The 12,930-nt window shown below is 49.7% G+C and overlaps 1 protein-coding gene across 1 annotated transcript in view; it reads right to left on the bottom strand.

Moving 5' to 3' along the window:
• Positions 1-534: 534 nt before the first annotated feature.
• EXOSC7 (exosome component 7) overlaps positions 535-12,930 on the bottom strand; it is a 34,728-nt gene continuing 22,332 nt past the window's right edge. Inside the window, exons 5-8 of the mRNA XM_059389546.1 lie at positions 11,987-12,057; positions 5,763-5,886; positions 3,931-4,086; positions 535-781 (exon numbers count right to left, since the gene is read on the bottom strand). Of these exons, the coding sequence (XP_059245529.1) occupies positions 677-781; positions 3,931-4,086; positions 5,763-5,886; positions 11,987-12,057 (456 nt within the window). The 3' untranslated portion in view covers positions 535-676. The remainder of the gene's footprint in view (positions 782-3,930; positions 4,087-5,762; positions 5,887-11,986; positions 12,058-12,930) is intronic.

The following is a 12,930-nucleotide window of genomic DNA, read 5'->3' as shown; positions in this document are numbered from 1 at the left end:
AAATCCAGAGCAATTTCAAAACAAGAGTGATAAGAATGCTTGGCTAAGGACCGAAGTGGCTGCTAAGCCCCGGACCCTAGGGGGCCTGGCGTGGATTCCGCGGAGGGCAGGAAGCACGAAGTGGGCTTCCCCAGGACTCAGGAAGGTTCACCAGCCAGGTGGAAGCCATGGTGGAAGGGGCATGTGCCTCCTTCCTCCCTCCTGAGAAGCACCAAATCCACAAGGAGAAGGAACTGTGTGTGTGTGTGTTTCTTACTTTGAAAGCTGTGCAAGTGAAAATTTTTTCACGAAATACATATAAGCATTTCCTTTAAACCATACTTCTGGTAGGTCCTTATTCTAGTGTTTTTGTTACTGTTTTGAACTCCTGCAGTAGGAGGTAATCAGTCTCCCTGGAGAGGCACGACCAGAGAATTCTCCCTGGGAGCAGATCTCTGGATCTGGTCGCCACTCATTGGACCAGGGCCAGACTTTCCGGGGGATTCACCAAATGGCGTCTTGGATTACTGCCAAAGAACTCTAGCCGTACCAAACCAGACTAGAAAATATACTTTATTTTACATGTACAAATGTTGCCTCAAATTTATAACAGATAAGAAAAATCTATACAAACTGTGGCTTAAAAGGAAAAGCAAAAAAAAATCCCAAATACCCCGCATTTGCACTGATGTCCAAATCATCCCAGGAAGCCGACTTTCTGTCTCTTGGGCCCCAGGCTCTCCTCCTTGTGTAGGACGCTCTGCAGGGAGGCGTGCAGCACCTTGCCCACTCGCTTGCCGGTCTGCGGGACAGAAGACAGCACACACCTGCCGGTGAGGCGCGCACCCCCACCAGGGAAGCCCCCCTCTCTGCCTGCTGGCCAGTCCAAACTGTACGTGTTCCATCTGCCTTCCAGGGCTTTTTACTTAGTGAAACAAATCAATAGGAAAGCAAACCCCCAACTACAACAACAGAGCAGTTACACTCTAGAAAGATCTCCGTACTGAAAACAAAAACAAAGAAAAAAAAACCAACCAACCAACCCCCAGGCGGTCAGCAGGAAACAGCCCAGGCAGCCTCGGCCTAATCGAGCTAAGCACTGCCGCTGCTGTGACAACACACAAAACTGTCAACCAGATCTGTCCCCGTGACTGCCACGTCCCACCGTAGCATGGCAAGGAGGCAGAGGGAGGCCACAGGGAATCAAGAGTGTGGCTAATGAAGGAACAGATGGTTCTGGGGACATGTCTGAACAAGCAGTTTCTCATTCACCCGCCACCAAATCTCCATGCAGAGCGGTTCGGATGGGCCCGAGCTGAGCCTGGCATCAGCCTCGGGTGTCATGCAGAGATGGTAAAGGCACGGAACGGTTGGAACAGGACACGTCAAGAGGTCAAACAACCCACCGAGTTCCTAATGAGCCCCTACGCAGAAGCCACACAGGGACCCCTCAGAAAACCACTCATATACAAAAGTCTTTCATAAAGAAAGACTCATGGATCATTTGAAGACTCTGAGGAACCAACCCGCAGCCCCCCACCTTGTCGAGCCTGCCGTGTCCCCCAGCTTTTACCACTCCGCTGTGCTGAGCTCCACTCTCGGCAATATCAGGGAGAAAGCCGCTGGGGCCCAGACCCCCGCCAACCCTCCCGGTTCCAGGGGCCTTCTAACCCGGCCCCTCGCTGTCACACAGGGTGAGGGTCCAGGGATTACTGGAAACTTACACGGGAAGATCGCAGTCTAAAAGCGGGAAGTGATCAACTGTATGAAATGCAAAGTCAGGGCTAAGGTCCAAAGTGACTGTGGATAGATTTTTATCACAACATGAGAAAGAAAGGATGTCAGTCAATCAGTCAGGGGTGCTCACTGTCCAGATACATGAAGGCAGAACCGAGGACAGGTGGGAGGAGACAGGCAGGACACCGGGACTTGGAAGGTTGGACTGTGAACGACAGAGACTGGCGGTAGCGGCCCGACATGCTGCGTGTCACAGCGGCACTTCCCCGTGGCCACCTCCTTGGTGAGACCCAAGCAATGAGACGGGGCCACGGTCCCCCCAGGAGGGTCTGCAGACCGCATTCGCCATGCCCCAGAGGAGGATGCAGCGCCATGAACCGGAGCTCCGGCAGCCGCGGCAGACCTGCGTCTAAGGTGAAAATAGCTCAATGGGGCTGCAGGGGCAGGGACGGCTCTGGAAGCGCGCCTTCTGGTCTGAAGCTCAGCGCCAGCATTTATGAGCTGGGAACCCGGTAGGCAAGTAACTTTATCTGCTACGCGTCTCAATTCCCACGTCTGGAAAATGAAAGATGACCACAGTAGCTGTCTCACAGGATGGCTGAGGACTAAATGACACAATACATTAAAAGCACTAAAAACCAAGGGGCTGGACATACGGTAAATGCACAATAAATTTTCACTATTACTTACTACTTTCATTGTTTTACCTACCAGAATTCTCATAAAAGTCTCCAGGGGGTGGGGAAGAGTTCCCTCTAAGACAAGCCACAGTTGTCTAAAGAGATTTTTGGCAGAACTTAAAAAGTTTTTAAAGTGTTTTTGTTTAAGAAAGAAAGAAAGAAAGAAAGAGAAAAAAGGGGCCCCTGATTGGCTCAGTGGGTTAAAGCCTCTGTCTTTGGCTTGGGTCATGATCCCAGGGTCCTGGGATCGAGCCCCGTATCAGGTTCTCTGCTCGGCAGGAAGCCTGCTTCCTCCTCTCTCTCTGCCTGCCTCTCTGCCTACTTGTGACCTCTCTCTGTCAAATAAATAAATAAAATCTTTAAAAACAAAAAACAAAAATCTAGCCAACTAACCGATGGGCCACAAAGGATACGCACTGCCATGTGAGGCTAGACAACTGAGCTCCAGGCCCCCCAGCGAGCATGCGGAGAAGGGCTGCCATCTCCTGGGGAAGGACCCTGTGCCGTCCGCTCCCGCCTCCACGTCCTCACTGGCTCCTCGAGACCCAGGCGCACTGCTGCTGCCATCCTCCCCCGGAGATGTGTGAGCTGTGGCCCATAGCCAGGGCTCACGGTGGGGACTGAGTTCTCGACACCATATACACTGCCCAGCTTTGCTTTCAAATAAGATGATAGAAGAGAAAATGGACATTGAACACTTCGTGTCTTCAGTGAAAAGTCGCTGTTTCTAGGAATGAAGGAAAAGCACGCATGGCCACCTGGCCTGCGATGAAGCGTGACCCCTGGGCCTGAGCGAGTTCCCTAAGGCCAAACACCCAGGTCTGGCTCACTCGGGTCCTGGCGATTCAGATGGTCTGAGTCAGAGTCCTCCAAGACTTCTGGAAAGTTGAGGGTACACTGGCGAAGGTGAGTCTGGGAAGACACATGTGGTCCCTGCCACAGGGGGGCTTTCAGGCCAGTCAGGGACACACACACCTTGATCAGTCAGCACTGAGCTGGAGCACGCCCTACTGGGTGGGGCTGCCACAGAGCCTGAGACCAGTGGGGAGCGATCCACCCCCAGGCAGCTGAGAGGATTTCCCAGTCGCCTCTATTTGAATACTTCTAGGCCCATGCAAATATGGGGAGGCGGCCAACTTTCAGCCCCCTGCCTCCACATTTCCTCACTCCTTTCAAAGGACAGGAAGTAGTCAGGCAGGAACCCAGTACCCTCATCAGATCACAAAAGCCTGGGATTTGGAGTCACAAGCAACTCCATGTTATCAGTCCCAACACTTTCATCCAGAGACATTGGATCAGAGAGGGCAAGGATGAGGGACAATGACTGACCGGTTCCTTACCTCCCAATCCGCAGCCCCTAACGCCTCTACCCTTGGCTAGGTCCGTAGACAACCAGCTCACACTGGCTATCCTCCAAGTGCTAAGTCTGGGGTCAAGGGTACAAAGGGAGAATTCCCACGGTGGGACCGAGGGGGCAAGAGGCAGCAAGCCTTCCCGTCAGGCGCCTGCACCTGCCTCAGAGGCAGAGCCTCACCTCCATCATCTCGAAGATGCTCTCTGGGTCCAGGCTGCCTTTCCCCACTTTTCTCATGCACGTCACGACTCCCGTGCTGGTCACAGACACCAGCAAGCTGGCCAAGGAGCAGGCCTCCTCTTGAAGAGTAGCGTCCACGACATGCCGATAGCCGATCTGCAAAGTCAGGGCAGCAGAGCACACAGGTGGGTAACACGCATTCCCGAACCCAACCCCTCACTGCCTCGTGGAAGGAGTAGCTACACCAGTGAAGAACCTGCACTGTCCATCCAAGGTCTTACTTTAGATTCTGCTCACATGGAAAACACCTAAAGCCATGTTCGATGATTCTACCACAGGCCACTATGGAAGCAGAATTACAAAAGCATGAGAAGGAAATATGGGGGACCGGGGTGGGGTTAGAGCTGTAAGTCAGAGACCATCCAAGTCACAGGCCACCAAGGGTCTCCAACAGAGGGGCGCAGGGAGAAAGTGACACGTGAAGCCAGATGGACGTTTCACTGATGACAAAGATGAACCAAGAAGGTGCAAGCCAAGAGACATGCTCAAGAATGAGTCAAGGGACGCCTGGGTGGCTCAGTTGGTTAAGCGGCTGCCTTCGGCTTAGGTCATGATCCCAGCGTCCTGGGATTGAATCCCACATCGGGCTCCTTGCTCTGCAGGGAGCCTGCTTCTCCCTCTGCCACTCTGTCTGCCTGTGCTTGCTCTCTCTGACAAATAAATAAATAAAATCTTTAAAAAAAAAAAAAAAAAAAAAGAATGAGTCAAGTGCCAGTGGCCTTGGTTGGTCCGAGTGCTGCTTTATACCCCAGCCTCAGGAAGGGATTTCAGGGAAATTAAACCTGGCCCACTCAGTCCTATTTTTATGGATCCTGTATGGAATTAGGGACAGTTCAGCCAATCCAGGCTTTGGTGCACAGCCTTGGGTGTGCCAGGTACGTGACAGCATGACCGGACTGTAGGTTCCACAGGCCTCTGTGCACCTGTAAAAACCACACGTGACAGGATGCCCACGGGGGCTCAGTGGATTAACCCTCTGCCTTCAGCTCAGGTCGTGATCCCACTGGGATCGAGCCCCGCATCGGGCTCTCTGCTCAGCGGGGAGCCTGCTTCCCTTCCCCTCTCTCTCTGCCTGCCTCTCTGCCTACTTGTGATCTCTGTCAAAATAAATAAAATCTTTTTTAAAAAAAGCAAAAAACCACACGTGATGTAATAGATCCCCAGATGCTGCTCCAAACCCTCATTGCATAGATGGGGACACTGGGGCCCACAGAGAGGAGAGTGTTCACCTCTAACCTCCCTAGACCCACAGAATTGAGGGACTTAAGGGAAATGTGCGCACATGGTGTTTGAGTGAAACGCCTGGTAGGGAGGAGCTTAACAAACTCGGCTGCTAGCACCATGAATCCGCACGTGTATTCCTGGGACCCCGTCATGTCTTCTAAACAAACAAACAAACAAACAAACAGAGCTGCTCATAGTTGGTAGTTTTTAATAGAACCAAATGACTAGATTTGGATTAAAGCTACTTGTACGTGGTTTGTGAAACTGTTAACTTCTCAACCTATTAAGTAACCTTAATGAGTTGGGGTTGAAGAAGACCCACAGGGAATTCAAAAACCATCAGATACGGGGTGCCTGTGTGGCTCAGTGGCTTAAGCCCCTGCCTTTGTCTCAGGTCATGATATCAGGGTCTTGGGATCGAGCCCCACATCAGGCTCTCTGCTCGGCAGGCAGCCTGCCTCCCCCACTACCCCGCCTACTTGTGATCTCTCTGTGTCAAATAAATAAAATCTTAAAAAAAAAAAAAAAAAACAGATACCACCATGTACCTTGCACAGGGTGACAATGCAGGGGACATTCTCCACACTTAGCCGGATGCAGTCGTAGGGGTCATCTGAGAGTTCAATGTCCTTGGACCCCTCTTCATCCTCTAGAACACGAACTCTCGGTATCCTAGAAACAGAAGCACAATTAAAATTCCCACTTACTGTGAGGAAAAAAAAGAACTATCTCCCGAGACTGAGAATAGCAGTTGGAGTTCCCATGCGTCACAAGTAAAGTCACACTCCACCTGTACTTTCTCATCTTCATCCCTATCGTCTCTGTCAGAAGTGCCCAGGCAAACTGCAGAGCACTGAAGAAAGGGGGTCTTCTCAAAAATGATGCTTGGTCAATCAGATATGCACATGAAAAAAAAAATCTTGATCTCTACCTCACACCATATACAAAAAGTCCATACCAAGGGTGCCTGGGTGGCTCAATCAGTTAAGCGACAGCCTCTGGCTCAGGTCATGATCTCGGGGGTCCTATGATCGAGCCCCACATCAGGCTCTCTGCTCAGAAGGGAGTCTGCTTCTCCCTCTCCAGAGCTCCGTGATCTCTCTCTCTTTCACTATCTCTCAAATAAATAAATAAAATCTTAAAAAAAAAAAAAAAGTCCATACCAAATGGACTACAGAGATAGAGGGGAAAGATAAAACAATAAAGCTTTTGTTTTTTTAATAAAGATTTTATTTATTTGAGAGAGAGACAGAGAATGAGCAGGAACAAGGTGAGGGGCAGAAGGAGAAGCAGACCCCCCACTGAGCAGGGAACCCAACTCGGGCTCCATCCCAGGACCCTGGGATCATGACCCAAGCCAAAGGCAGACGTTTAACCGACTGAGCCACCCAGGTGCCCAAACAATAAAGCTTTTAGAAGAAAAACTAAGGGGTGCCTGGGTGGCTCAGTCGGTTAAGCGTCTGCCTTCAGCTCAGGTCATGATCTCAAGGTCCTGGGATCGAGCCCTATTTTGGGCTCCCTGCTCAGTGTGGGGTCTGCTTGTTCCTTTCCCACTGCCCTTCCTTAATTCTTATGTGTGCTCTCCCTCTCTCGAATAAATAAATACTAAAAAAATAACCAAAAAACTAAAAACATCTTCCTGACCTTGGTGTGAACAAAGATTTCTTGAACAGACCCCCAAAACGTCTTGCCATACAGGGAGAAAAAAACAATAGATTCAACTGCATTGAGGATTACAAAGAATTATGAAATCTACTGCACAAATTTTTATATGGTGCCATTCGTGAATAAAGCAATGAATCTTAACCTAAACGTGAATCCCTTCATGCTAAAATTACACAGGCGATGAGGGACTTCTTAGTGAATGCGATGAGTTATTACATGAGATTCTTTTTGGTCTTTGTTACTTTCATGCAGAAACTCATTTGTTCATCAGATTTGACATCTGAAGCCTTTGTGTCCGAGATACTCTGCTTTTGGAAAATTAAGCGTGCCTGTGGAATCCACTACCGTAAAATACTACCATACAGTTGGATAACCCTCTAGTGTTTACTGAGATACTTTCCTGTTTATTATTTCACTGGGGGAAAAAAGCAATGAAATAGAGTTGTACATTTTAATTGCCTCTTACTCAGTTATGTTCCCCAAAAGACAGAAAAGACGAATGAAACTACGGTCAATGTTGTACTCATGTCCCCATTGTTCGAGTCTAACACACCATCTGACACAAGGAGGGACTCGTTTGTTTAATTACTTGTTCAAGGTCACGATACTAACGACTGTTGGAGCAATGACAGGACACAGGCCCTGGCCCCCGCAGCAGTGTTGGCTTCACACCACTTGCTAGCCCAATGGCACACGCCTATAGGAGGGCAGAGAAGCCAGAAACCCAGAGAAGAATGGACATGTGTGTGTGTATCTTCTTCCAAACCCACCAACCTTTCCACTTTCGACGTGTTGGCAGGTAAACAGATGACGAAGATAAAATATGGGAAGCCAAGAGAAGTCCCAGCCCCTGAATACTGCCAAGGTGTCTATCTGCTCCGTATTTACATACACATTTGTCAAAATTAACGTATTAAGACTGACATAAGTGAAGAATATGTTCTGGAAGGTATTAGAAAGTGCTGCTGAAGGCTGATGAGAAAGCCTCAGGGCGAAGAGAACAGGAAGAGCTAATGTTTCTTTATTCTGTAAAGAGCGGCTTATGCTAGTCGAGGAGCTCCCAGAGCAGCAAGTTCTCCAGCGTGGTCTAAAGGGATAAACCTGACCTGTGTAATTTCCCTGGCCGGGGCCTCAGAACACAAGCTACACTTACTGTTTTTCATCTTGATCAAATGGATTTTAGAAATGGAATGATCCTCCCATGTCAGGCGGATGTTCTATACTTTCAGAAGAGTATAATCATCATTAGGCAGAATAAAACGTTTTCTCAATGGCCCTCTGTACAATGTCTCCAAAAAAAATTGTTTTTAAGATTTTATTTATTTGACAGAGAGAGAGACATCAAGAAAGGGAACACAAGCAGGGGGAGTGGGAGAGGGATAAATAGGGGGAGTGGGAGAGGAAGAAGCAGGCCCCCCACTGAGCAGGGAGCCTGATATGGGGCTTGATTCCAGGACCCTGGGTCATGGCCTGAGCCAAAGGCAGACGCTTAATGACTGAGCCACCCACATGCACCAAATGTTTCAAAATTTTTTTATAAATATGAACTTTTTGTCAAAAAATATCACTTAGATGTCTAGGGGCGCCTGGGTAGCTCAGTGGGTTAAACCCTCTGCCTTTGGCTCAGGTCATGATCCCAGGGTCCCTTGTGATCTCTATCAAATAAATAAATAAAATCTTAAAAAAAAAAAAAGAAGTCTAAAAGATGGGATGCCTGGGTGGCTCAGTCAGTTAAGTTTCTGCATTCAGCCCAGGTCATGATCTTGTGGTCCTGGGATGCAGCTCCATATGGGGCTCCCTGCTCAGTGGGCAGAATGCGTCTCCCTCTTCCTCTGACCCTCCCCCCACTTATGCTCTGGCTCGCTTTGTCCCTCTCAAATAAACAAATAAAAAACCTCAAAAAAAAAAAAAAACCTAGATATTCCGGAACGCAGAAAATATTTGTAAATGTGTGTGTGTGTGTGCGCACGTGTGTGTACATATGAGCTGACATATTACATAAAGAATTCCTACTGCAGCTTAAAAAAAAAAAAAATCCCCACCAAACATAGAAGACTGACCACCTAATAGAAAAATAGGCAAAAGACTTGAACGGACTTCATAAAAGAGGCTATTCAAGGGGCGCCTGGGTGGCTCAGTCGTTAAGCATCTGCCTTCAGCTTGGGTCAAGATCCCTGGGTCCTGGGGTCGAGCCCCGCATCGGGCTCCCTGCTCGGCAGGGGGCCTGCTTCTCCCTCTCCCACACCTGCTGCTTACGTTCCCTCTCTTGCTGTGTCTCTCTCTGTCAAATAAATAAAATCTTAAAAAAAAAAAAAAAAAGAGGCTATTCAAATAGCCAATAAACACACAAAGAGGTATTCAACTTAAATATCCATTAAGGAAATGCAAATTAAAACTACAATATGATACCAAAACACACGCCAGAATGGCAGATATTAAAAAGACAACAACAACAACAAATTGGCAAAGATGCGAAGCAACCCAGAAACGTTTACACCACGCTGGTGGGAGTATCATCTTTATCATCTAGTAAAAGCTCTTTGGAAAACGGTTTTGCAGTATTTACTAAAACCAAACATAGCCGTGCCTTATGACCCAAAATTTTCACCAGTACCCAACAGAAGTGGGGAAATATGTGTAAGGAAAAGACAAAAACGTTCATGTTTGGGAAAGCCCAAACCTGGAAACTACCCAGATGCTCATCACCAGCGGAATGCCTAAATAAACTGGACACAGCCACACAGAGGCCACCGCGCAGCAGCAAGCGGACCACGACTACAGGCCACAATCCAGATGTCTCAAGATACAATGCTCAGCGAATGAAACAGACACGCAAGAAAACAATACTGTGTGATTTCATTTACATCAAGTACAAAACCGGTCTACTGTTGCAGGACAATGGTTACCCTCAGTGGCTGTAGGGATCGCACGGGGGTGGAGGATGAAGAGGGTTTCTGGGGGCGGCCGGCAACATTGTTTCTTGAGCTGGGTGCCGGGAAACACATTTAACCCATGGGGTCCATCCATTCCCATCTGGGGTGGAGAAGCCAGGAAGGAAGAGGTGGTCCATTCAGCTACATGACGGAAACCGCACTCTTGCTCTGCCCCGCTGTAATGAAAGCCCTCTATGACTCCATGCCAGCCGGCCATCCCGACACAAGGCCACACGCCCACAGCGGATGAGCTGCAGCGAGGAAAATGTCTGCAGGAACCAAGGGGTCCCGCTGGGGTCTGCTCAAAGCCTCCATGTCGGGGCACCCAAGATGGAAGTTTTTTTTCCCCCCAAGATGTACTCAGTAACATCTTACTTGAGCAAGTCAGGTAACCAGTTTGAAGTCTGATTGGTATGTTAAATGAGCCTGTGCAAACACACATCATGCGCACACCCGCACATATCTTCCCCACACTCAGGCCACAAGCTGGGTGAGCTGAAGGGCTAGAGGATGGCCTCTCTCTTTCTAAAGGATGTGGCCTCTACAAAAGGTTTTTCCATGCACCGGGGACCTGATGCCTGACACAGTCCACATTCCTTGCTACCCGCTGGGCTGTTCTCTATTCTAGGGGACGAGACTTAGGGCTATGGCCATGACAGGTGTCCTCGCCAATCTGAGCAGCTGGGTTTCACCATCCCGATGTACAGTTTGCCCAACACTTCCCCCACAGCCAAACAGCCTCGTCTGGTTCTCCTCTCTCTTTTTGCCCTGGTGCCCATGGAAACCAGCTGGCAGATGGGTAGTTATTTCTGAAGCTCAAGGTACAACAGATGGCGACTTTCTTTCTTCTCCAAGAGAGCCCCAGCACAGGCTGCTACAATGGCAGTGGTCCTCGGACCCCTCTGTGGCCACCAGGGCCAGGGTCCTCTTGACCTCTTGCCTGATCGCAGCCAGGAGCCTAGTGGCACAGCTCAGGCTGGGACACTCTACAGCTTTTGATGTCAGCAAATATTCCATCTTGCAATGGCTAACAGAAATTTATTTAGCCTTCTGTTTTCTTCTGAATTACACAGGGAGTCTAAATTCACCATAGAAAACCTCTAAAACACAGAAAAGTGTTAAGTTGCTGATAAGAGGAGCACTGGAAGATCATCACAATGCCCGTTTTAGGATATACACCTCTCTCTCTCTCCCCAGACATAGTCACAATATATGAGTTAGCAAAAGTAAAATACAACAAAACAAGCGAGATGAGAGGACTGTGTTTAGTGCCTGGTTTTCTGTGTTAACAAACCTCTCAACAGGCCGCTGAGCCGACTGCCACCCGCTGCACTGGGTCACTCAGGTTGTTTCTGGCGTCTCACCATTACCAAGAAGCTGCGATGAACATCCTAGAATAACACCCTTGCTCATTTATTCAAGTAATTCCTTAGCCTATATCCCTAGAAGTCTCTAACCCTCATGTTCTCTGCCCCAGGATCCCCCAGTCCCTTAATGGAAGTTCCCACGGCATGAACATCCCTACCCATGTGTTTGTTTTCAAACGTCACAAACCTTCCCGCAAGAACCCGGCAATGGCGGGGGAGAAAGCTGTGGGATCACTCAGAGGAAGTGGCAGCTCCAAGAGGGCTCGGTGCTGTGTCCCTTGCTGCACAGCTGGCTGGGAAGCTGATCCACGGTGGCAGAACCACTTCTTGCTCTTGAACCCCAGGGCAGGCTGCCACCCTGCTTTTAGAACATTCCTGGGTCCAGTCAAGGAATCTGTGTGCGTGCACTATGTGGCCGGCATTGCTCGTAGTGCTGGGGACAGAGCAGAGCACATGACAGGCCAAACCCAGGCTCCCGAGCAGCTTTATCCAGTTACGGTGTTTGGACAGTTGACCTGTGGTTGTTTTCCACTCTTTTTGCTTCTTTGTGGTTTTCTAGTATTTTTCTACATGGGACGTGCTTACTTATGAAAAACAGCATAAAGAACAAATACAGAAATATACATATATATTGAGTTTTACCTTGTGAAATCTGGGGCTTGTCATGAAGTGTCACCATGTTAAATGCTAAAGGCCCTTGTGGTCACCTTCCCCTGTCAGCTTTGGTAGAAACGTCCTAAGTGGCCCATCGCCAGTGTCTGCTCAGGCTCTGCGCAGGCCCTTGGGGCTGTTTCCAGGAAGACTCACCTTGTATTGAAGAGAGCAGCCTTCACAGCAATGCAGATGGTGTCGAACAGATTCCCGTCACATTCCAGCAGCTAAGGGAGGCAGGGAGCAGGGCGGGGAGGGAAAGCAAACATCATTTCTTGCTCTAAGTACCATACCAGTTAAAGGACACTGGTGCCCACAAAGCGCTCCCTGTTCACAAGATAAAGAGAAGCACGTGTGGACGCTCTCCTGGCGGATGCCGAGCACATTCTCCCTCACTGCCAGAGGCTCCTTGGTGACCACGCCAGCCTGCACCCCACAGGTAAGGTCACTGCTGGCCCCAACTATGGGGCCACCACTCGGGCCCGGCTTGTGGCGGATCTCCTCTAACTGGCCCCCCAGCCATCTGGGTCTGCACTCAAGGAGGAAATGATCACCTTTGTTTTGTCCCCAGTGGCTCCCGAGTGTGACTCGCCTCTGTGCCCACATAAACCCGGCCTCCAAACAGGTACATTATGGTGGCCACTGATGCAGCAGCCACCACCAGGTTGGCAGTTAGCAGCGTGGTTGCTTCCTGTATGTAATCACCATCGTATAGCTGCTGCCCAAACACGGGATAAACACACCACGCTGCACATTCGGTGCCACAAAGACTAAGTTCCTGCCCAAGAGCACCAACCACGCTTCCGGGTGCTCACTCCGCCGGGAAGGTCAGAGCACACTATTCGGTGGAAGGCAACACATCCTTCTGTCTTCATTTCAGTGACGCCTTGGCCTGAGGCCCCAAGAAAGGAAGGGGAGGCGAGTCTGTACCTACCCATCAGACCTCCACCTCCAGGGTGGATGCCGGCCTGCCCGCAGCACGGCAGGATTACTGCTTCCTGAACCCCCTCCGCCCCACCATCGTCAGCGCCCGGCTCTGTGCCCAGCAGAGGACTAGCTCTTCCCCCTCGTGGCTCAGACACAGACTTCCGCCCCCCAGG

Source organism: Mustela nigripes, chromosome 2, assembly GCF_022355385.1.
Source record: "Mustela nigripes isolate SB6536 chromosome 2, MUSNIG.SB6536, whole genome shotgun sequence".
Classification (NCBI taxonomy): Eukaryota; Metazoa; Chordata; class Mammalia; order Carnivora; family Mustelidae; genus Mustela; species Mustela nigripes.
The sequence above is the reverse complement of the archived record's forward strand: the minus strand, read 5'-3'. Positions and strand labels throughout refer to the sequence as shown.